Here is a 24,753-nt window from a genome sequence, read left to right on the forward strand (position 1 = left end):
TATCAAGACAAGAGTGAAGTGATCAACTTTTCATCCTCTAAAGACGTGTACATCATATCATCATACAATTTGTTTGTGATCATAATGTTTGAATATATATATATTTTTTTTCATACAAAGACTTCTTTTCATTTGAGATTGAATCTTTTGCCTACGAATTGAATAGAGAAAAGAAAAAACATGGTAGAATTATAAGTGTTCTTCAAGTCTTTCATAGAAAAGCAAGCTTGCTTCTGCAGTAAAAACAGCTTCTTCTGAGACTCTTGATACTTTATCATCTGATATGTACAGCCATTGCTGTCCCGGGGTTTCACTGCAGGCGGAATCAAATGATACTCTCCGATAAACTGCATAATGACCGCTTTCCGGCCTTCCATAGTGTTCAACAACCGATGAAAGGTGATACTGAATTTTCCTTGAAGAACTTGATGAACCACCACTGATTAGCTGAAACCAGAAGTTGAACTCATACATTTAAGTTTTTCATCAGATATAAATTGTGCATATAAGCATTGGATCAAGAAGTGAAACTCACTGGTTTGATGGAATCAGGAACAACATCGCTTTTGCTGAAGGGATAATCAGTATGTGAATCACAGAAAGAATTTTGCATCTTATTCTTAAGTGAAGCTTCTCGAGCGATGTTTTCACCAGAGATTTTGTAAATTTGTGACAGCATTTGCATTTTCCATTGCATATGTGTTGGCAACAGATGCTGTGGGCCTATTCCTCGTTTGCTTGTATTTTCGAAAAAAGTTTGTTGTTCCATTTCTATTGCGACTTCGGTGAATGGGAACAAGTCCAGGACTTGGGGAAACGAAATGTATCCCTGCAATTAAAACAATATTGTTTCATATATACAAGAAAAGGCGAAGAAGTCAATATTGCTCTCCTGTGTTTTGAAGAAAATATTACAGACCTGAAGCTTAATTAAATCACCATCCGAGCTCATGGAGGCACGTTGCAGATGGATGCACAAAATCTGCAATTGGAATCAAGAACATTCAGCATGAATTTATTTTAAAATAGTTATAGGACTTATTATGGTGTCCAGAGCTCTTCCAGGCTTTATTCTGCAGCCAAGGCTGGGTTTTCAGACTGAGTGGAGAAGCCCAGTGACAGTTCTAATGGTTGTAGTAGTTGATGAAAAGAAATGTGTATTTGAAGAGTTATATATATATATATACATAAAAGGATAGAGGTAGAAGACACTAGGAGCCTACAACTCCATACCTTTGGACAACGAGCAATTCTTAGACGCTTTACAGCATCTGAAAAACCATTCCACATCACTTCTTCTGGAAGAAAAAGGCTCTTGCAATCACAAGAATCAATTTTGACACAGTTGCTGATGGTTTCCATCTTTTCCTGGATGAGCCAATTTAAAAAATCAGCACTTCTCAAGAGCTAAAGATTAAGAGTTGTAAGATTGTTATGGTATATTCCTATTTATTGCTGACAATAGGGACATCTTTACCTCGTCTTTTTGACTTTTTGAGGACAAATATTTCATAGCAGAATCATGCCAGCATCGGCCACAACGATAATTCTCTACGTGCTCTGGTGCAATGAAATGTTTAATGCAATCAACCAATGTACAACCATCAACCTAAAATTAACAGCGGAAAGCAAAGGAGTGATCATTAAAATGTTGAAAATATATAGAACCAATAATAAGCAGTGCCTAATGTACATACCACATCTGAGATTTTAGCCTGCAAAGGGGTGAGAGGGAGGCAGTGGAAGGACTCAATATCCATTGAGAGCTGGAGTTATAAGCAAACAAAATATAAAACAAACAAACAAAGAGGAATAGCTCCCACCGATAAAGGAATCTCATATTACAGATATGATATAGAATTTCATTGGCATATCAAACATTTATATTCAGGATAAAGTCAGAAAACAATGATCACAAACACAAACAAAGATGGCACAACACATGGAAAAGGAAATGGATGAGAGGTAGGGTGTGCACATAACATCCACAGATGAAAGAAATCTTTGCCTCAGAAACTACAGTTTTGCATAACAATAAACAGTCAAAGTGTTTATGATAACATTACCACAGATGAACAACTTCTACAGACCAAAATGCTACTGATAGTTCCGGCAAGTGGTCCAATGTAATGTTTTCGCCATTGTGCACAATCACTCAGACCTTCCCTTATTGGCTGATGAATCCTTGAAGGCAAAGACACAATGTCTGCCAAAGAACTGTCAAGCGGCACATAGTACTGTAAAACTTCCTCTTCCAATGAAGATAAAAGATGAAGAAATGCTTCAGCAGCATCCTGAATAAGAAATATGACAATAGTTCAGGTGGAGCAAGGGAAAAACTGATAAAAAATCCGGCTTCAAAACCATGGTAGATTTCACCTGCTGTCTTGTTAAATTAAAGCTGCTGACATAGTTGCCCATTGCTAGCATCACCTTTCGTGGGTTAAGCACAGTCTTTTCATCTCGAACAACACATAGATCTAAATAACAGAAAACCTTATCAAATTGTAGCAGCTGGTCTTTCTATGGTAAACAGGATATGCTCACGCCAACTTCAGCGGCATGCATAAGTGGCAGCATGAACCATTTATTCACGTAAAGATAGATACACTAAATGGTCCTTAGTCCTTAGTCCTCACTATGTCTATCAAGCTGAATTATTGTCAGTAGATGAGAAGAGCAGACTTTAACCTATAGCAAGCATTTTGGAAAGAACACAGCCAGTGGAAGATACCTTTCCTCAAAGACTACCTTCCAATAGTGAAGTTAAAGCAACTCTGAGGGGCATCTTTTCAGGCTTTTGATCCAACAACAGATCACCATCGATCAGTATATCTTGAAGAAAGGGATAGAAACAGCTACAGCTAGCTAGTGCCTGTTAGCAATTCAATTGTCAGTAAAGAAAAAAACTTAAGAGTGAAAAAAGGGCAGAGAATTCAGCATCATATTTTGGAATGGAAGGTTAAGCCTTAAAAACTTCTTAAGCATAGCAACATGTGCTTACCCTTAGGTTGATAGAATTCAACAATGTTAAGATTAAAGAATTCACGGGGGAGAACAGTGGCAAGGGATCTGCTTTTCACACAATTAGCAAACTATAGCATTTGAAGCATGTCTTTAGGTTCCTAAAAGTATATGGAGCAGAACAAATTATATCTCAGATGCAAAAAGGTATGAGACATTACAAATTAATCAAGAATCTTGAGCATATGTATTAAACAAAGAAATTGATTCATAATAAAATAGATACACCAACAATGATTTCTCAACATCAAAAAGGAGAATCTCATTCCTTGAAATGCACAAACTAATTACTTAATTGTTTGCACATGCTTGTAGTTTAATGATTGAACCTGGATTCTTTGGATGATATTTTGACTTGAAAAAAAAAATCAGCATATAATTTGAATCAAGCTTGCACACAAAGTGAAAAATGACAGAAAAGTCAGTATCATATTTTGGAATGGAAGTCTATTATTTAAGCCTTAAAAAATTTCTTAAGCATAGCAGCTAGTGCTTACTGTTAGGTTGATAGAATTCAACAATGTTAAGATTAAAGAATGTCATGGGGAGAATAGTGGCAAGGCATCTGCTTTTCACACAATTAGCAAATTATAGAATTTGAAGCAAGTCATTAGGTTCCTAAAATTATATGCAGCAGAACAAATTATATCTCCGGTGCCACAACATATGAGACATTATAAATTAATTAAGAAACTTGGGAATATGTATTAAACAAAGATATTGATTCATAATAAAATACATACACCATCAATAATTACTCAACATCAAATAAGGAGAATCTCATTCCTTGAAATGTACAAATTAACTACTTAATCGTTTGCAACATGCTTGTAGTCTAACAATTGAATCTGCATTCTTAGGGTGGCTAGAAAAAGCAACATCATCTTATAATTTGAATCAAGAGTACATACAAAGTGATTTTTTTAGATGAAACTTACCTGCATGATTACATTTAAGAAACAGTTACTTCCAAGATTTTGCAGTCCGGCAACATAGTATATGAACTCAGAAGAGCCCTTTTGTCCAGAAGCACCTGGAATGTCCGACCATCCAAAGTACCCTTTCCGGATAGCCACACATAGACCAGCCACTCCCACTCCAACCCCAACAAGAATAACCACAACTTGATGAAATTGAGGAGACAGCCCCTTACAAAGAGATAGTACATCACAGCCATGCTTGAGTTTGTTTAACAGATGATGGACGCTTATTTGCCTTTTCTGCATCATAGCATCAAAAGGCAACTTGTTCCTTCAAATCCTTATGCTTGCAATAGTCCAAAAATTATTCTGACAAACAATTACAGTTTTAAAAACACCATTAACACCTAACAATTCATCCATTTATCAAGGCAAAATCAATGTCAGTAAAATCAATGCCCTATTTTCCAAGCAAAAATTGCTATTCCAACTGACTAATACCGTAAAGCGGGGATCATAAGTTCAAAAAAATATAATTTATTTGAAGAATTTTAGACAAACATGCAAATTTAAACAACTTTCCATCATTCTCAACCTGCAACCTAAACCTCATACAGTTAAAAACATGAGTTTCCTCTGCATTTTCTTCCCACATACTCTCCATTTAAGAATCCCAAACATGATGATAAACTCCAAAAACTTTTTTTTAATAACACAAACTTCAAAAACATTAATTCCATATGAATTCCATATCAAAGCATAATCAACAGCCAAAATCTTTAACAATTTCTCTTAAAAAAAAAAAATTTGATTTCCAAAACACAATAAATATCCAAAAAAATTACAGTTTGCGATTATAATCTGCGAACAAACAAACACTCAAACAAATTCCTAATCCTATGATTTCCAATTCCCTGCAAGCATAAACAAGAAACTCAAAGCTAAAGCTGAAGATCAACAAAGAAATCCTTACCCGCAGAGATGAAATCGAAAACACAAACGAGCTGCAATAAAAACCCTACTTTGCTTCACCATTCACTCCTCTGCCGCCTTCGCTGCGCCTCTAGATAGACTTATTCGGAAATACCCAGAAAACGAGGGTTTAAATATAAATAAATATAATTTTTTCAAATACACCCCTATAAAAACTGATAACTAAACTTCATATTCTCAGACCGCCAAGTCATCTGTAGACTTTTTGCAAATATATCCTTAAAAAAATTAATTTCATGAAAAACCTTCTGATGTATTTTTTAACCTCATAATAAGAAGCCTATTAGCTCATCCTTAATTTTATAATTAATTAATATGTTCAAAAAATTATCTGTTAGTTTATTTGAAGAACAAAGATATTTTGTTAATGTTCAATTTTAAAATAAACATAAAAATATAGAATAATTGAAGTTTTAAAAATTATTTTTAAATTAAAATTATTAAGATTGATTTTTTGTATTCATTTATTAATTATTTCTTTCTTATTATCTTGGATTGTTTAAAAATGACTAAATATTTATAACATTATTTTTTTTATTTTTTTGATAATGAAGAATTAAATACAAGCTAAATTTTTCACGAGTAATGTATGTTTTTTTTTAATTCATTTGTTATTTATTATTTATATTTGGATAAGGTGGTTGGAATGCACAATGTGATATATCACTATCATTGTCATCATTGTCAATAGTTTTGCTCCGCCGAAAATTGGGAAAAAACATATAATTGGATATTTTTATTGGTATATCTCACCCTCATTATCAACTAAATTTTGTCACATTGACATTTAATAATAAAATAAATAATATTTTATAATTTGCTTCAATATATTGGCATTATATTATATATATAATGGATAAACCAAATTGATTAAAGAAAAATAGATAAAAAAAATGAGCAATCAAAAAATTAATAGTCCATTAGTACTTGATCTTATTGAAAAAAAAAACGAAGATGAGATATTCAAAAAGTTTTGAATTTAAGACTCGTTGAAAACAATAATGGTAATGGATCATTGGGTGTATTGAATGGATAATTAATTCTCACTCACTACCTGTTTGTCATTTTCAACCGATTGGATAATTAATTCCCGCTCACTGCATGTTTGTCATTTTCGTAAAAAACAATAAATAAAAACTACTTTCTTATGTCTTGTTTGGATTGACTTATTAAAAAAGTGTTCTTTTAAGTTCAGTAGAAGTGTTTTTGAAAAAAGTACTTCTCCAGATTAAGTTAAGCACTTTTTGTATTTTCTGTTTGGATTAGCTTTTATGTAGAAGAAGCTGTAAAAATAAGCTAAAAAAATAGTTTTTTTCATAAGCTGATTATGACTGCCATTTGAAAAAAATTGTTTTTCAGTTTTTTTTACAGCTTCTGCATTTTCAGAAAAGCCAATACAAACAACATTTTTGGAACCTAGAAGTGTTTAACTTATAAAAACACTTCTGGGTTTTTCAAAAACGAATCCAAACAAGGCCTTAATCATTCATTATAAATCAACAACTTAGATTGCTAACATTCTTTTTTTTTATATATAAATTAACTAATTCTGTTTATATTTTTTAATTCCTTTTTTTCCCTCTTCTCCATTTTTCCTACAAGCCAGACTAAACCATCAATGAACTAATTAACTTAATAAGTACATAGAATGACAACAAGTTATGTATGAAATCTATTGAAGATTCCATTGGTTGTGTTTATCTTTGAACATGGAACTTTGAATACAACTCATTGACTGTTATATGACATTCAACAACCAACCAACCAAAACCTAAATTTTGGTATTCAATATAATTTGTTATAAATGTGTGGACTAATGCTTAACAACTCCAAAATAATAATAAAAAAATAGTTTTCTTCATCATAGATACGCACATAAAAATCTTGGTTTTTTAAAAAATTAACCTTTTGTCTTTATATAAATTATCACAAGTGTATTGATGCAAATGATATGAACATTAACTAAAATAAGATAATTTTATCTAAATTAGAATTTTGAGACTCATGATATGAAAATACGAGGGACTATTTGGACAGTGAATTTATTTTTTATACAGAAGATTAAAAGTCCGGCTTGCTCTTAAAATATAGTTGTGTATTTAGTCAGTGTGTGAGTAAACGTATCTTATTCACATTGTCATATATATATATAATAATTCTTTTAAGACCTATCAATATTAACTTATATTCTGTATAAACATTAAAAATAAGAACCAAATATCTAATTACTTATTATGGTCAGTTTAATATTTTTTATTCTAATTAAGAGACGCGCTTTATTCCAGAAAAAAATTAATACTCTTCTCATTATTAAATCTTATTTATTTTTTTACTTTAATTAATACATAACACATGAATAAAAGAAGGAGAATAAGCCAATTTGAATTATTTTTTTAATAAATTAATAGTTTATTCACCTTATTCAAAAAAAAAAAAAAAGCCAATTTGGATGTTAATTTTATATAAATTTAATTCGGCTCTTAATCATACAACGAAAAGTTTATTCTGACCCTTTATTCTCTAAAATGAACACAAAATTTCAGGCATACGGGCCTTATTAACGGATTAATATGTAAAATAAAATATTTGGAGGATGTAATCACAAAATGCAAAATTTAAAATATAAACAAAAGTGAAAGTGAAGGGGTTAAAAGGAAAAAAAACCGCAAAGCCTACCACTTTGGAAAAGTCCACGAGAAGGACCTGCAAGGAATAATAGCAGCAGGTGGAGGGTAAAATAGTCATATCACTCTCAAATTATACTAACGATAGTGAAATGTGGGAAACGTTTTCCACCTTTTTCCTGCTTATTTTCCCAAAATGCCCTCCTCGTTCAATCTCAACTCGAATTCCCAAAAAGCAAAAGAGAAGCCGAGAAAGGAACCCTTCCCTCCTCCTCCGCTCTTCGGTTCACTCGCTTTCACGCCCTTTGCTTCGAATTCCAAGTTGGGAGTAGGATGAGCGAGTTCTGGATCTTCGATTTGGTGCCGGCGTAGTGTCACTGCTTTGTTACTGATGGCCAAGCGCGTGTATGAAGTGTGGAAAGGGGGCAACGTGAGATTCTTCTTGGTTTTCTTGTTTTTCATCTGTTGGTTTTTTGGTTGTTGATTTGATTGTGTTGTTTTAGCTTTGAAAGACTGGTTTTTTATGGATTTGAGAGATTGTTTTGCTGATTTGTGGTATTTGATTGTTGGTGGATTTTGATCTTGGTTTGGCTTGTGGGTTTGGTTGTTTGAGGACTTGTGAATTAGTTTTGTTTATTTGTGTGTTCAATTGGACGCGGCGCACGAGAAGTTGGGATTTTTATTACTGAGGATGCTTTGTGGCCTATTGAAGTAATTGGTTTTGAGATTGTTTGGGATATTTGTTTTCATTGTATTCTCGCCTTTTCTTTTAGTTTGGATCATGAGAAGTTGGGATTTTTGTTGCTGAATATGCTTCACCGGCCTTATAAATAACTTGTTTTAAGATTGCTTATGATGCTTGTTTTCATCAAATTCTTGCCTTTGCGTTTAGGACTTTGATTTTTCTTGTGTTTATGTTGCTTTGGATGTTGGCTAATCATGTTAGAGTGAGTGTTTTGTATTTGAGAGGTCTTAGGTTTTATTAGATTTGCAATGCATGAGATGACTTTTAACATTTATTTATATTCACTAAAATTATAGCAAGGCATCACCTTTGTTGTTTAAGTTCGTAGTTTGCTTTTTCCACTGATGCTGTACCTCATTCTTTCCATGTCACGAGTAATTTTCTTTTCATGATTGCAACTTACAAACTGTTACAAAAAAGAATTTTGCTAAATTGTTTTTTTTTTCTCTGCTGTCCCTGATATATGAACTCAGATGACACCACTGCACACCATTTCAATTGTTTGGAAACATTTGTACATGATATAGTTTTGATGTGTGTTATATTTCTCTCTGGCTTTCTGATTCATTTCTTTTGTCTTTTTTGCAGAAATTTCTCTTTAGTGGTAGGTTGATATTTGGACCTGATGCGAGATCACTGCTTATCACCATCTCTCTTATTGTTGCCCCTGCTGCAATCTTCTGTGTGTTTGTCGCACGACATCTGCGCCACAAGTTTTCTCCACATGATGTGGGATACTCTATTCTGGCTGTTGCTATCGCTTTTACTATCTATGTTAGTTGCATTTTCTTCCTGCGAATATCTTTACATTGATATGGCTTGTGCCTTGTGCACCATGTCTCCAGTTATGGCCATTAATCCCTTTTCCCCTTTTTTCTTTTTTCTTGTTCATAATTAACTAGGTGCTGGTGCTGTTGTTGTTGACTTCAGCTCGAGATCCAGGTATTGTTCCCCGTGCTTCACATCCTCCTGGGGAAGATTTCTCTTATGACACTTCAGTTCCTAATGAACCCGGTGGAAGACAAACTCCAAGTTTACAGTTTCCTCGTATCAGAGAGGAGATAGTAAATGGTGTACCTGTTAGAATAAAATATTGTGATACCTGCATGCTCTATCGGCCTCCTCGGTGTTCTCATTGTTCAATTTGCAATAATTGTGTGGAGCGCTTTGATCATCATTGCCCTTGGGTTGGACAGTGCATTGGACAGGTACCAGTAACTGACTTATGGCAGCCAATCTCTCCTTCATCTGGAGCTGTATACGCAGATTATCTTGGTCCTCTAACTATTAAAGTTGATAGTTGCTTGGTCATTTGTTACATTACTTATAGTTGTCTATCTTGATTGAAGATTATTTGTATGTCTCATTTATATCTTTTCTTCTACAAGACCTGCTTCTAGCTCTTAGAGCAATTCCCTTGGTAAAATTTCTTTCTTAGATTTTTTTATACAACCAACTTATCATGTAATTATTTAGGATCATACTGAGAGGATTTCTGCTATAAATTCTTATTGTGCAGAAATATGTTGTGATTGCTGACTAATTCTTATCTGGTCATCATTGTTTTGGGCTTATATTTTCCAAACTTTGTAGACAGATTTTTGTCTAGTAATACGACATATAGCAGTGATGGTCTTCATTATCATGATTTATGCTGTTTTTGGTTGCTCTTTAAAATGCCTCTTGGACGGAGGATTGTAAGCTGCATGATGAAATATATATCTATGCTTAGTGATCATTCACTGGTCTAGTTTTTGAACATCATTTCATACTTCTTCCATTCTAATAGGGTTTTCTTGTTTGCAGCGCAACTATCGCTACTTTTTCATGTTTGTATCATCTTCAACTCTTCTTTGCATCTATGTGTTTTCAATGTGCGCTCTGTACATCAAGTTTCTCATGGATGAGAATTATCCTACAGTATGGAAGGCACTGAAACACTCTCCTGCCTCTGTGTTTCTTATGATATATTGTTTTATTGCTCTGTGGTTTGTTGGTGGTCTCACTGGATTTCACTCATACCTAATCAGTACCAACCAGGTATGAGTTATTAATTTTATTTTCTTCTTTCTTTGAGGTCCACTTGTTCCTGTTTAAATGATTGCATTCATGTTACAACATCATTTAAAATTTTAAACAGTGATTGTTTATTATTGTGGATTGTTCTAGTAGGTAAATGGTTGTTTCTTTAAAGTTCATTTGTTCCTATGATGAAATGTTAAGCTTATTGAACTGCACGTTCAATAATTCTTTTGTTTCTTCTCTTTCTCACTCCTATTGTTTTTGTTCTTTTTCTCTATTCCTTTTTTATTCCATGTATCTTTATTTATGATGAATGCTAGTATATGGCTGACTCCATAAAGGCAATCAAAAGGCCACCCTGCCTAAGCACAGTTCTAGATTGTGATGTAGTCTCAATAGCAATGAGTTAAATAGCTGTATGAGTTTGCCCTGTGACTCTGTGAGCCATCATTTGCTGAACCTTTCTATTGACCTTGAGTTATAACAACTAACTTCTGGTGCTTAAGTAGGGACTTCAATTGAGATATATATATATATATATATATTCTCAATAAACAGCAAATTGCCTGTGACTGTTATCCAGATGGTTTACTTGTATCTAAATGTATTCCTATGTCTGTTATGGTATTGGACTGGAATAGCTATGGCCTGCTTAGAGCTTGTTCCAGACATTGTCATCCTTCTTATCTTTTGATATCCCATTACTATACAGATTGACTGTAATAAAATGTATGATGCCATTTTTTGTTGAAACTTCATGCTTGAGTTCTATTTATGCTCTGCCATCTCAAGTTTTGTTGTTGTTCTTACCATTATCTGGTTTTTGTTATCATTTAAATCCTTCTCCAGACAACATACGAGAACTTCCGTTACAGATCTGACAACAGAGACAATGCTTACGATCGAGGTTGTGTGAACAACTGTCTCGAAGTATTCTGCAGAAAAACAAAGCCTTCAAGGAATAAATTCCGGTCCTTTGTAAACGAGGATCCTCCAAGACCACCACCAATCAACCGTTACCGGGAGTCCGAAGACGAATCAGCTAGTAATCCACGATCAAAAGTGGAAGATGATCTTGAGTTTGGCGGAGACCTTTTAAAGATCTCCCAGCGCCGTAACTTTGAGGAGGTTGACGATGAAATAGATGTCCGGGATGGCAATGGAACACACGGCATCATCACAGAGTCCGAATTAGTTTCAGGTGTTGACCCGCAGCTTCCAGTTAGCAGATCAGAAGTACGAAACTCTAGTTGGGGCCGGAGAAGCAGCAGCTGGGAGATCTCAGCCGAGGTTCTGGCTGCAAACTCCACAGCAACAGAAAGCAGGATTCAAGTCCGGAACGAAGCTCGTTAAATGCACCATCCTCCGATAAAGTTTGATCGATTATCGTTACATCGGTTTAATTTGTTTCACAAGATGTAAAAGCAAAATGGCAGGGGCTGTTCAAGAATCAAGATAATGATATGAAGTGAAGTCTTAATTGGTTGTAGAGCTACCTCTCATTAAAGTTGTTTTTTAATATGTAGTTGTTGCATAATTCTTTTTGTAAATTGCTTCTCAATCTCCAGAATTCCATCCATAATTCTTTTTTTTTTTTTATTTATGTTTTGTTTTTTGAGGAACTGAAGTGTTTTATGTTTGCAATAAACTTCACTTGAATTGATATAATATGGTTCAATTTTGTGTCATTTTGTTTGTATGTACATATTTAATACAATGATATGTTATTGAGTTTAATGTATCATTTGGGTAAACAATAATAATAAATATAAAAGCATATATTTAAAGAGGTTGTTGACATATTCAATTATCAATTATATCTACTAAATGTTTACTTACTTTCATATTCAAAGAACTTAAAAAGACAATGAATGTGACCCAAATCTTTCTAATAAAGTTGTGAAATGAAACATGTGATGTTAAAACTGAAAGGAAGCAACATGCTCAAGTTCAGACTCTCAAACTTAGATAAGATTCCGCCGCTATTTTCAGTACTTGTTTTTAACTTTTTTTTCTTGGAATTAATCTGCTTCTTGTCCTTAGTCTAAGTTTCATTTTTTTTTTTTAATTCTTTTTTATCAAGTGTTTTTGGATAAAATACATGGAATGCATAGATCTTATAAAAAATTAATAATTTTTCATTTGTAAAGAAAACTCCATCTCAGCCTATATTTATTGTGAATATATTTATATGCTTGAAAATAAATTTGAGTTCAATTCTGTTTTAAATACTGAAACTTCACACCATATTTTGATATAATGAAAATATGTAAAAATGTTATAATATTGATTTTTTTTTATTTTTAAAAAAATGTGAATAACCTACCGATTTAAAATTTAACTTTTTTGACTTAAGAGTGAAATAAAATTTCAATTCTTGCAAGTGGATTTCATATATTGAAATTAATAAACAATCAATTATAGGACCACAAAATGTTATCATCAAATTACAAATTTTTCATAATCTTTCCCTCTCATATATAAAAACAATGAAAGAAAAATACAAATAAAACAAGAACTTGTATAAATTATTATTTTTTTTTTTCAAACAATTTGGCATATGAAAACATAGGGTCATGATCAAGAATAAAAATGTTTTTTTTTAATAATTTGTTAAGTTTATTTTTAATCATATTAATATATAAATAAATATAGTTGATTTATAGAAGTCTATTTACAAGAATATAATAATAATAATAATCACACACGTTTACTAGAATGTACATCTAAATCTATCTATATAATAATAATATTTCAAAACAACATTTGGTAGGTGAACAACATACTTAAAAAATATATATATTTTTTCTTCAACAAACATTTGGTACAAAACAAAAGAATGAGTCATAAAAAAATAAAATAAATCTTTTGCCTAACTAATTATTTCATTGCTAGGAATTAGATGCAAGATCCTTTATTTATTATCACGTGCGGCTGATTTATTTAATTAAAAATATAAATAAATAAATAAAAATCCTAATTTCTCTCAAGTATTAATTTGGAATTCATAAACAAATTAAAAATTTCAGTAATTTATTAAATAATTGTTTTCTTGTATATGTTTATATATTAGAATTTTTAACATATCAATGGTTGATAAATTAATATTAAAATTTCATATCAGAGACATGTTTTTATTGATTAAATGAATGAAAACTAATTATTAATTCTGTAGTATAGCACAAGAACATTAAATAAAAAAACAAAACTTAATTAAAAAAACACAAAAAAATTAAAAATTATGTCGGCAAAAAAAAAAAAGAAAGAAAGAAAGAAAGAAAAAATAAATAAAAACTTGTATTACATGTAATCCGGACACCAAAGCACCGACTATGTCATGTCACTTGCATGGTGGGACCCACTAGAAGTCAACAGGGTGTGAACATCTGATTTTTCAGTCACGCCCTTGAAAATCCTACATATTCTCAAAACACACAACGACAAAATAAACATGGGCTTTTCACAAATTTCATAAAATTTATTTAATAAAAAAAAACAAATCCTTTTTTCACTTTAAAGTCAAAATCATTTATTTATTTTTAAAATAAATGACAAAACCGCAAAAAAAGAGAAACATATATAAATTTCAATAAAAACATATCCAATAATATGTAGGTGCTACGACAACTCAAACACTTATTACTTATGAAAAATTTTAATATAACCAAAATATTAATAGATTACGTGATCATTGGTTAAAAATATTTGTTATAATAAACAAAGACAAAATAATTCAGAGCAATTTTAATAAATATATAAAGAATTAAAAATTTGGTAAAATTATTGGAAAACCCCCTGAAAAGTTTGTAAGACCATGGAAGTCCCTGAAAGACTCTGTTCCTTTGGCGGCGCTGCATGTTTGAATTCATTGTTATCCAAAATGGTTCTATATGTATCTAAGCGTCCTCACATCCTCACCATTTGCACCTTCATCTTCATGTGTTCCAAGGTGGGAAGGCGGCGCTGATGACGGCTGAAGATCGCCGGAGAAGACACTAATGGCAGCGGAAGAAGGAGAAGAAAATCATGATATGCATGGAGAGTTATATAACATGATGGACGTGTATAGGAATGAGCATGAGATGTCAGTCATGGTTTCAGCTTTGACTCATGTTGTTTCCGGTGAGCCGGAGTTTGGTGGTGGTGGTGGTGGTTTTGTTGGAGCTCCGGTGAGCTCTGGTTTCATTGATACTGTTACTACTGTCTCTTCTTCTTCTTCTTCTATTACTACTACTAGTGCTTTGAGTTTAAGGAATAAGAGAACAAGGGAGATGGAAGCAGTGCAACAGTTTGATATGAAGTATTATTTAGAGAGTTTTGGAGAGTTTGGTGGACATGCAGGGGATTCTTCTTCTTTTTCATCATCATGTTCTTCTTCAATGGTTGCAGGTATGCATGTAAACATAGTTAGTTCTAACTTAAATTAGCACTGTTTTATTGTTTTTACTTCATGTTTAGCACATCAAAATAAATATGATTTACTTGAAAGATAAAAAGAGACAAAAGTAGTTAGAGAATGATAAGCTGCCAGATGACTTTATTACTTTAAATTCACATGCTTCACTGTTTCATTGAACTCTTTCTCTTTTCTCTTTACAAGAAGACAATCTCATTCTAACTTCTCCATTTGTTTTCTTATGCATACATTATCACAAACCAAATATATATAAAAAAATTGGTTTCCTCTGTTTATTATCATTATTGCAGCAGCAGCAGCAAAAGAACAAAACCAAGAAAGCATGCAAACAATATCACAAGTAACATCATCTTCAGAAGAAACATGCAACAAAGAACAAGTCCAACAAGAAAGAAGAAGATACAGAGGAGTACGGCAACGTCCATGGGGAAAATGGGCAGCTGAGATTAGAGATCCTCATAAAGCTACTCGTGTTTGGCTTGGAACTTTTGAAACTGCTGAAGCTGCTGCAATGGCTTATGATCAAGCTGCTCTTCGTTTCCGTGGAAACAGAGCTAAACTTAACTTCCCTGAAAATGTTCATCTTTATCCCACTCCTCTTCTTCCACTTCCTTCTTCTTCTTCTTCTTCTTCTTCTTCTTCTTCTTCTTCTTCTTCTTCTCTTTTTCATTTTCACACTTCTTCTCTCCCACCTCCTACTCCTCTTCTTGACCAGTTATGGAATCCAAATCCAGTGTTGATTACTACTACTACTACTGCTACTGCTTCTTCTTCTTCTTCTTATGATGATGATGATGGGGGTGCTCTGTTTTACATGCAAACAGAGCAGCAACAGCAGCAGAGAGGGGGGATTTCATTTTCAAGAAGACCTCCATGGCCATGGTCTTCAAGCTTTCCACCACCTTCTCAATAGTTTTTTCTTTTTTTTTTGTTTTTTGTTTTTTTTTTAATGGAATTTTACTTTGTTTATGGGATTTTATTATGTGTTGAAGAAGTTTGAGTCAATATGAAAACAGAGATGTTTTTGTTTGTTTGGTTGGTTGGTTGGCTTATGTGTATTTATGGGTATATTTATTTATTTTCAAAGGTTGACCATGGTTTTGTTTGCGTGTTGGAATTTGGGAATATCTATTTATTAGTTATTATTTTTGTTAGGGAGCTTTGAAATCCTTTTCATTTCTTTTTCTTGATGGTGGTTTGTCAAAGTTGATTTTGGTTCTTCATGGCCAAATTGAACTCAAAGTTTGTTGGTTGAGCACATTGCGTTGAAAAATAAGTTAGAGTGTACTTTTTTCTTATTTATGACTTTTCCTTTCATATTTGTTTAAATATTTTTATCTTTAGATCATAAATAATAAAAATTATGAACTAAGATAGACGTTTTATCCTGCTATTATTATTTTCTGGGTTTCACCATGATTTTATTTCATTAGAGGAATGGGAAAGAGTGAGGGGGTGTTTGAAGGTGTAGTGGTTGTTTGGTTGGAAGAATGAAGAGGGGTGAGAGGGGGTGAGGAGAGCCTGTAGAGGTGAGGCACCCGCCGCACCCCTCATTAGAGGAGAGCCTGTAGTGTGTATTTTTATCTTTGTTAATTTTTTTTTATTAAAATAATATAAAATACCAATGCTACTCTTCACTTATTTCTATAATTCCCGTTATATTCTCACTTATTAAAAACTCTATATTTTACTTATTAAATATTTATGAAAAAACCAAATTATCCTTTATATATTTGAAAAATTATTATAATATATATAATTTCATCTTTCATATTATTTTTTTTCTTAATTATTTAATGTGTCAATGAAAGATTAATAATATTTTTTTAATAATAATAATGATATAAAAAGATAAATAAATATAAAAAATTGAATAATTATAGTATTAGTTTTAAAATGATATTATTATTTGTATAATAATAATATTATTACACAAATAATATTATTAGTAATATTAATATTAATATTAACAAAATTTGTACAAAATAATCTTAGATATGTATAAAAATTATTATGATCAATTTTATATAAAAAGGCAAATTAGTAAAATACACATTATATCTTTCCTCACTCCTCCTTCCAACCAAACAAAATAAAAAAAAAAAATAGATTACCCCTCCACACTCCTCCATTGAACCAAACATAATTTATTTATTTATTATTATTATTTTTAAAGTGGTTTGCCAAAGTTGATTTTGGTTCTTCATGGCCAAATTGAACTCAAAGTTTGTTGTTTGTGCACAACGACAATGCCTTAAAAAAATAAGTTAGAGTGTACTTTTTTTTCTTATTTATGACTTTTCCTTTCATATTTGTTTAAATATTTTTATCTTTAGATTATAAATAATAAAAAACATAAACTAAGATAGATATTTTATCCTGCTAGTATTATTAACTAATATTCATCACGAGATTGAAACCACATGCTCCTATTGTAGAGCACTATTTATTCACTTTCAATGGGTTCTAGTGTGGGTTATGTATGGGAGGAGTGATATTCTCGATCTCTCCTGGTTTGTATGATCGGGAGAATTTACCATTATAGAGATACAGTTTCAAATATATCATATTTGGTAAATGTAGCAAGCTTTCATTGCTCCACGTATTAGCCTGCCGCACATGATAAATTTTTAAGAGGTCATTAAACCATTGTGATTAAATACATCTCCGTGTTTCTTTAACACTGCTTGACACTTATGGTAAAAAAAATTTATTTATCTACTGTAAAAAAATAAAAAATAATTTTTATTTAATTAGATTATTGCCCATCAACCCCCACAAACAATTAACAAATTGAATAAAATAAAAAGAAAAGTAGATAAATTTAGAATTGAAGATGAAATGTGATATAGTTAAAAAAACACACACACAAAAATTGTTCTCATTCTTAAATAATTTAATAAGTGCACATCAGATGCACGTGTGGAATGTAAGTCACACCACTTCCTTACACTTTTACTACTAGTTTCCATTTGACTTTTCTCCAAAATGCAAGGGAAGTTTATTCATTTTAAATGATTTTATTGACTTTGATTTGCATTGATTTGAGTCAACTAATTTTGTGTGGTTGAGTTAATTAAGGGAATATTTATCTACTTCCCTAAAGTTCTATCATTTTGAGAAATCCAAATGAAACTAATCTACTGATTTTTCAACAGTAGGTTTATATTACTTTATGTTCTGATACATTTATGAGTTCAAACATTGAAAAAGTTATGCAAAGATGAGTCATAAAGCACACTTTTCATTATTCAAGAGATTTTTTTTTTTTGGGTCAAAATAGAATATTAAGAATTTGAAAAACAGAAAGGACTCCCGGAACTAAAACAACTAAACATGTGACATATGAATTGAAACATGATTTAGTCTTTATTTCTTGTTGTTTATCTAAATTTTTGGGCATTTAAAATAAGAAGTTTTAATCTTGATTAAGTTACTCTCACACTTTTTAAATGAAAGGATAAAGTGAAAATTATAATTCCAATCTCATGTCATCGTTTTATTTTTACTTAATTTTATTCTGTAGATTATATATATAATTATAAAAATTAATGCTTTATCTAATCTTTTTTTTATTCCTTTCCCAAACATGTCTTCTATATCTCTTTTCTATTAAAACATCACAAGAAATAAGGAAAAACTTTTATCAAAATATTTACAAAATATCTTCCTTGATGCTATAAAATTATTTAAAGACATTGTTAACTCGATAGATATATTCACACTTAACAAGAATAACAAAGAAAATCAAATAAAAGAAGATACTAATATTTGAATAAGATATATACAATGATATTAATTTATTTTGATTGAATTGATCGAAGTTGCTGGAGTAGCTCAGTTGGTTAGAGCGTGTGGCTGTTAACCACAAGGTCGAAGGTTCAAGCCCTTCCTCTAGCGTTTCATGTATATACATATATATTGTTTTTTTAAATAAAATTAATTTTTTGAACAATAGATATTAAATATAGATTATGAGGAATTAATTATACTTAATATTTTTTTTTCTTAATATTAGGGACAAGTTTAAAGCTTTTACACATAAAGAAAAACGTAATGAGAAAATGTGATGCATTTATCTTATTTGTTAAGCCTGAAAAACAAACATAGCTGTTCTTTTGTCCAACACTGATACATTAGATATCCTTCCAAGATGATACAATCCATACACAGCACCAGATTGATTCACAATCCCACTGAAAAAACAAACCTTAATAGACCTACAATACAAATCAAAATCTAACACAAACACAAAACATGGATGCACCAAGAGATTTTAAAATTGGGAAGAGAAATGAATGACATTGGCTGCTTAAAAAAGACGCCGACAAGATATGACCGAGGGAAGCCCGGGCGACAATCCTGGTGTCTGTTTAGATAGTCTGGAGCTGGGAGAAGGAAATCCGGATGATACAACTATCGATGGAGCTCGCATGCTTGCATACAAGAGCTTCGGTGGCTTGCTCTTCGTCCTCAAAAAGTATCAAGGCTTGCTTCTTCCCATTGACCTCGAAGAGTTTGGAGCTTACAATGGTGCCGTGTTCGACCAGGTGGGTTTCAATCTCGTCCTCGGTGATGTCTTGGGGAAGTGTAGAGACATGGATCATTTTTGTAGGTGAACAACAGTACCGGTAGTTCTTAACAGCATTGCGGTTGAAGCGGTTTAGTGTAGAACCGCTGTATTCATGAGCGTCGGGTGCCGGAGTGATGTTTGGATATTTTGAAAAGTTCACCTCTAACCTTTTCCCGAAAAGCATTGCACCCTGCAACATGAGAAGCAATTTTCATATAAATAAGTTTATTCCAGTTCATCCAGTTCTGTAGCTGGTCTATTTATTTCCCAAAGATTGTATTAACCTTTAATCACTACACTTTTTTATCACCTATCAAATATTAATGGGTTCTGAACCATTTAACAGTGAGAACTGGTTGAAAGATCAAGAGAACTGTCATTTGCCAGTAATACATGGGCTTTTTAAGCTCATCCATGTGTGTCTTAACATCACATTTTGACTCCATATCTGCTTGTGGGTGATAAAATGATGGTTTAACCTAAATTACGAATTGAAAAGTGTAGAAACAGGCAAACCTTTAAGAAGTGCACAGCCAGTTCAGCTTGAAAACCATCCTCCATCTCAATGAGAGCATGATCAGGCTTGTTACGTAGTAATTTGATTCTTACAATGTTGCCATACATTGAGAACAAATTGAAAAGCTTATCCTCATCACTTTTCTGCAGAGTGATAACAAGAAAAGAATTCAGAACAGACAGAAAGGTCAACGGGGAAAAATTCAAACGGGAATGAAAACTTACATCGGGATTCAGATTAGAAACCAAAATTGTACACCTATCATTAGTACCAGTTACACCCGGAGGCAAAACTCCACCAAATGCAGCAGCAACTGCTGCAGCATTGCTCATCTAAAAACACACATGCCCACCACTCAAACAAGATTACTTTGATTAAATTAAATAAAAAAGGGGCCAGGAACTACTAAAGCCACAAAAACCATAAAACCTGATTATGAGCAGGACCTGATGAAGCAAACTTACCTGTGCAAAGGAAACTGAAGAAGAATACAAGAAACAGGTCAGAATCAGTTACTCATTGACTATAATATATGTATATATATAATTTTTTTTTTTGTTTTAAAAAAAGATTGTCTGATGTGAATTCAGAACATGCACCTGCCCTGGGTCCGGTTGGATGGAGGGCATAGAGGCCTCCACCATCCCCATACCCGGTCTGCTCACAAGATAGCAAAACAAGATTAGTAAGCAGTCATATAAGTTACTGGATGAGAATGTCAATGATTAGCTTGAATACTTGTAAAGTAACTCACTTGTGAGGATCGGCCCCTTTGTTCAGAAGGCAAAGATGGGTTCAAGAAGTCTCTGAACAAATCGAATATCTTTTAAATTATTTGCACAAAAAAAAAGAAAAAAAAGGTAGGAAAGACGAGGACAGAGAATGGAATGTAAGAAGTGAACAAAGAGAAGATGCTCATTTTTGGGGGGATGATGCTGGAGATCTAATCTCATATATAATCTTCAAATTGTTGTATGCTCAAGGAATTTTAATGGCAGAGAGATATTAGAGACATGAGAAACCCAAAAATACCTCGACCGCTCATTGTTGTAATTAACTTGCAACTCATTGAGGCTGCATTTTACAAATACTTGGAATTAGTTAAAGTCTATAATAAGTACTGCATATTAACAGATCAGAAAACAGACAGAATCTTACTTAGAAAATTGTATATCTAGTTGACAGCAACCATCATATATGTTTCGCCCCTAGTGAGAGAAATATTATCGGCAAATCAGTCATTTATGCAGAATCACAAATCTGGCATTAAAAAATCAGAAGAAAAAACACACCTGCAGGGTATTTCTTGCTTGTACGGCACTCTGTCGTGATTGATATTGGATAAGGGCCTGAGCACCTGCGCAATTAAAAGCAAAGGAGTCAAGTGTAATAAGTCTGTGTGTTCCTTTCTAAAACAAAATAGTATAAATTAATCTTGCATGATTGTGATAAAGCACACCCAAAATTATCTACAAATATAAATAAGACAAATGCAGTTACAATAGAATGTTAAGCACCAATACATGTCAGGAAAAGTAAATGTAACAAACAAAAATTAAATTTTATTATAAAAATGAAAATGAAAGGAAATAGAGAAGACTCGTAGAAGCTGACCCGCGGACTTCTGAAATGTGACTATCTTCTCTACAAATCCATGAGGAGAGAAAACTTGATGCAGCACTTCCACTGTTATTGGATACAGCAGATGATGTATGGTGACTAAAAGGATTCTATTGGGTTGCGAATCCTGAGTTTTCAACAGTGAACAATCACAGAGATAGAAAGGGTAGAGAAGAAAAGAAAGAAGAAGCATAAAGACATAGCGAGAAAATAAAAAAAATTCAATCCAAATATAATTTGAAAAAAAAAGTATGATAGGTAGAAGGCAATGAGGAGTGGATAAATAAAAACTAGAAAGAAAAATCAAGCATAAGTCATCAGTTAGCTCTCAAAAGTTTATATTGACGGGCTAAACACAAATCTGTCTACAACTGAGAGTAATATATGGCATGTACCAGAGCTCCAACAAGAAACTGAGTGGCTTCCTCATGGAGATGCAGAGTAGTGTGAAGTTCCTAGATTGAATAAGTGTATCTTGTTTGTTGTAGTCCTAAAACCTTATAGTGGCTGTATGAAGTTCTATGAACCAGAAGGCATCCATTTTTTGTTTCTCATTCATTTTTTCATAGACCCAAAGTTCAATTCAACTTCTTTAGACATATAATTAGGTATAGGACATCTTGCTAAAGGCGAGTTAAAAGATGATGAATAAAGAGATTTGTTAGGATGAAAATCCATGTAAATGGACAGGTTCATTTTGTAATGTGTGAAACTGGTCACTCCTGCTTCCACACAGTTAACAGCCACCTTTTGCATGGTAGCATTTTCGCTTCACCATCTGGTGTTTCCCATATCATGTGCAACATGTTTTCCTCATTATTATAATGAATCATTACTATTCAGAATCAAGCCCCTGCATGTTGGAGACATCCAGCCAAATACTCATTTCCTCCACAAGTCTCATACATGATACATTCCTGTGAGTAAAAGTCAATCCCCTATCAGCATTATGACAGCCACAGACATGAAATCTATCCTATGAGTTAGAAAATTTTCCTAACTACATATTGCCATAGTTTGTCTTGGGAAAATATGATAAAAAAGTATCATATCTGGAGGACAATAATATAGCACTGTCTAGCCACAATTGCAGTAGTATGTACATAATGCATATAAAAAAACGAGGAAAACTTAAGATGGAAAACTTGCTTCACTAGAAAGACAAAGTGTATAAACCACCAAGATGGATAATATGCAGATTATTTGTCTTGAAAGTATAGCTTTCATGTTTTCAGATTTACTTAGTATACAGAGCTGCTAATGCTGTACAGAATTGATATTTATTTTACTACATAGGTACCAAAAGAAGTATAGTTTCATTAAGATTTAACCATTTATGGTGTACAAACCTGGTCTCCTTTTCGTCCTTGTGAGCTCTGCTCTGTTGTTGTCAGTTCTTGGTGTGAAGAGAATTGCATGTAAACATTCCTTCCCCTGAAATGGAAAACGAGGTTGGAGGAAGAAGAGAAAATATATTATAGGCAATAAACTGAAGCATAATCAAAATCTCAATTCAGCAAATGGCACAAGTTCAAATGAACAGCGGGAGATAGTCCAGAAGAAAAATCTCAAATTAATCTCCTATTATAACCACAACACCTTCAATTGAGATGATTGAGCACCATCAAGCAGTTAAAACCCTTCAGGTGTTGCTGGTGGGAATTTAATATTCAAATTGATAATAAATGCTATAATTGTTTATAAGCAATTTTCCATGAATGCTCTAGAGGTCTTTCATACAAGTTTTGTTCATTTCCCCCCGAGCAAAACATAACCTACGCATCATGTCATTGAACAGGGGTAAAATCATATAAATTAAAGCCAGTCTAATTGAATTAAGTGGAAAAGAGAAAGATGGAAGCCGACCCATATGCTAGAATACCAATACACACAAAATCATAACAAATACACAGTTCGATAAGGGCAGTACCTTATATTTGGCTGCATATTTCCATAGTACTGCAGGGCAGTAACAGCAGAAGACACATCATACATCTGAAGAAGAGCCTGGCATAACAAGTATCAAAACATCACATCAACTTATTCCCATCTTTGTCACTCGAAATTTAATCTCAAAAACACATTTTTTACATGATTAAACGAAAACAACTCACTAAACAAAAAACAATCAAATTTCAAAACCTGATTTTTCGCCCGCAACATTACAATCTTTGTGACCACACCGAATGGCTGCAATAATTGAAGCAAATCATTCTGCAAACGAAAGGAAAGGTCAAAACTTCATCAAAGATCGCATTTTTATCGAACATGATCACAAGCCTACCTCAGTAATCTCATGCCCTACGTTCCGAATGTGAATCACTTTCGATGGCTCAGTCATCTTCGATCAAACTACATTGAAAACAACATAATCAACAAATCTATGACCCCTTGCTGAGAATCAAAGAAATCCAGAGAGTTCTAGGAAGCTCGAGCACAATACCCGGAATAAGAAGAGCTTGAAAAAACTTGAAGCTTTTCGAGGTTCTGGGATGTAGCTAGTGAGATCGATTGAGAAGCATGAAGGTGATTGTTAGGGTTTTTGGAAATCTCGATTTGCTTCTCGGATTGGCTGGATTAGGGTGAGAAATGCGAGGATTTTGCCCTAGATGATGGTTTCCATTGCCGCACTCGCTGTCGTCTTTATCCAAAGCCCGTAGCAGGCCAAACAGTTTTGAACGTCGGATTAACATCAAGATTCGTGCAACATGCGATCTATTTTGGAACGTCGGATTTAAGCCATTTGGTAATTGATTTATTTTAAAAATATTAAAAATAGACTTGGTTGAATTTGTTATATTATTTATTTATTTTCCTTTTAAATTTTTACGGGACATCTTATTATGATCTGTGCGTGTTATATAAATGCATGTAAATTTGCAATCAATTGAGAAGTATTATATAATGAAGTTAATATTTTAATTAAGATGTTATTTCAAACAATGTTCATATTAATATTATTAGCAATTGTTCATTTATAAATATAAATTCCTACTTATTTACTATAACTTAAATTTTTTAATTAATTATTATTTATTATAAATAAATAAAAATGAACATGATAAGATATGGACAAATAGAATATGAGAGCTTGATTTTTTTATAGGAATATAAAAAAAATATAAATATAATATTGATAAGCTTATATTTTATCTTATATTTGAAGTGTATCATTATTTGTTAAAATACAATATAAATTTTATGTCAATATATAAAATTATCTTTTATAATATAATTAGATATATATTTTAAAATAAATATGTATTTTTTTTAACGATAAATTTATTGTCTTAAATTT

General features: G+C 32.4%; 4 protein-coding genes and 1 non-coding gene across 6 annotated transcripts; 3 read left to right on the top strand and 2 right to left on the bottom strand.

Annotated features, from left to right (window-relative positions):
• On the bottom strand, positions 1 to 5,016 carry LOC120252977 (ubiquitin carboxyl-terminal hydrolase 27). The gene is made up of 11 exons (XM_039261197.1): positions 4,918 to 5,016; positions 3,963 to 4,313; positions 2,752 to 2,875; positions 2,380 to 2,480; positions 2,067 to 2,294; positions 1,698 to 1,766; positions 1,478 to 1,609; positions 1,234 to 1,368; positions 920 to 982; positions 536 to 829; positions 1 to 447 (listed from the first exon to the last, which is right to left on the bottom strand). The coding sequence occupies exons 2-11, from the start codon at positions 4,251 to 4,253 to the stop codon at positions 190 to 192; spliced, it is 1,695 nt and encodes a 564-aa protein (XP_039117131.1). The 5' UTR covers positions 4,254 to 4,313; positions 4,918 to 5,016; the 3' UTR covers positions 1 to 189.
• A 2,761-nt stretch (positions 5,017 to 7,777) lies between these two features.
• On the top strand, positions 7,778 to 11,878 carry LOC120252976 (protein S-acyltransferase 8-like). Its single transcript, XM_039261196.1, has 5 exons — positions 7,778 to 7,991; positions 8,895 to 9,080; positions 9,209 to 9,514; positions 10,113 to 10,346; positions 11,178 to 11,878. The coding sequence occupies exons 1-5, from the start codon at positions 7,953 to 7,955 to the stop codon at positions 11,679 to 11,681; spliced, it is 1,269 nt and encodes a 422-aa protein (XP_039117130.1). The 5' UTR covers positions 7,778 to 7,952; the 3' UTR covers positions 11,682 to 11,878.
• A 2,398-nt stretch (positions 11,879 to 14,276) lies between these two features.
• Positions 14,277 to 15,738, top strand: LOC120253000 (ethylene-responsive transcription factor ERF113-like). Of its 2 annotated transcripts, none has more exons than XM_039261234.1 (2): positions 14,277 to 14,717; positions 15,036 to 15,738. In XM_039261234.1, exons 1-2 carry the CDS (start codon positions 14,327 to 14,329, stop codon positions 15,656 to 15,658), a joined length of 1,014 nt encoding a protein of 337 aa, XP_039117168.1. In that variant the 5' UTR covers positions 14,277 to 14,326; the 3' UTR covers positions 15,659 to 15,738. The 2 variants fall into 2 exon arrangements, with proteins under 2 accessions (XP_039117168.1, XP_039117169.1); XM_039261235.1 differs by having other exon boundaries at positions 15,039 to 15,738.
• Positions 15,739 to 18,571: 2,833 nt separating this feature from the next.
• On the top strand, positions 18,572 to 18,645 carry TRNAN-GUU. The gene has a single exon. It is a non-coding gene; the product is annotated as a tRNA-Asn (tRNA).
• A 157-nt stretch (positions 18,646 to 18,802) lies between these two features.
• Positions 18,803 to 24,087, bottom strand: LOC120252957 (polypyrimidine tract-binding protein homolog 3-like). The gene is made up of 15 exons (XM_039261172.1): positions 23,899 to 24,087; positions 23,740 to 23,807; positions 23,598 to 23,669; positions 23,386 to 23,462; positions 22,805 to 22,889; positions 21,450 to 21,582; positions 21,128 to 21,192; positions 20,994 to 21,043; positions 20,868 to 20,909; positions 20,590 to 20,641; positions 20,435 to 20,492; positions 20,300 to 20,313; positions 20,060 to 20,167; positions 19,835 to 19,978; positions 18,803 to 19,508 (listed from the first exon to the last, which is right to left on the bottom strand). The coding sequence occupies exons 2-15, from the start codon at positions 23,794 to 23,796 to the stop codon at positions 19,119 to 19,121; spliced, it is 1,347 nt and encodes a 448-aa protein (XP_039117106.1). The 5' UTR covers positions 23,797 to 23,807; positions 23,899 to 24,087; the 3' UTR covers positions 18,803 to 19,118.
• Positions 24,088 to 24,753: the final 666 nt, after the last annotated feature.

This window comes from Dioscorea cayenensis, chromosome 25, assembly GCF_009730915.1.
Source record: "Dioscorea cayenensis subsp. rotundata cultivar TDr96_F1 chromosome 25, TDr96_F1_v2_PseudoChromosome.rev07_lg8_w22 25.fasta, whole genome shotgun sequence".
NCBI classification, from domain to species: Eukaryota; Viridiplantae; Streptophyta; class Magnoliopsida; order Dioscoreales; family Dioscoreaceae; genus Dioscorea; species Dioscorea cayenensis.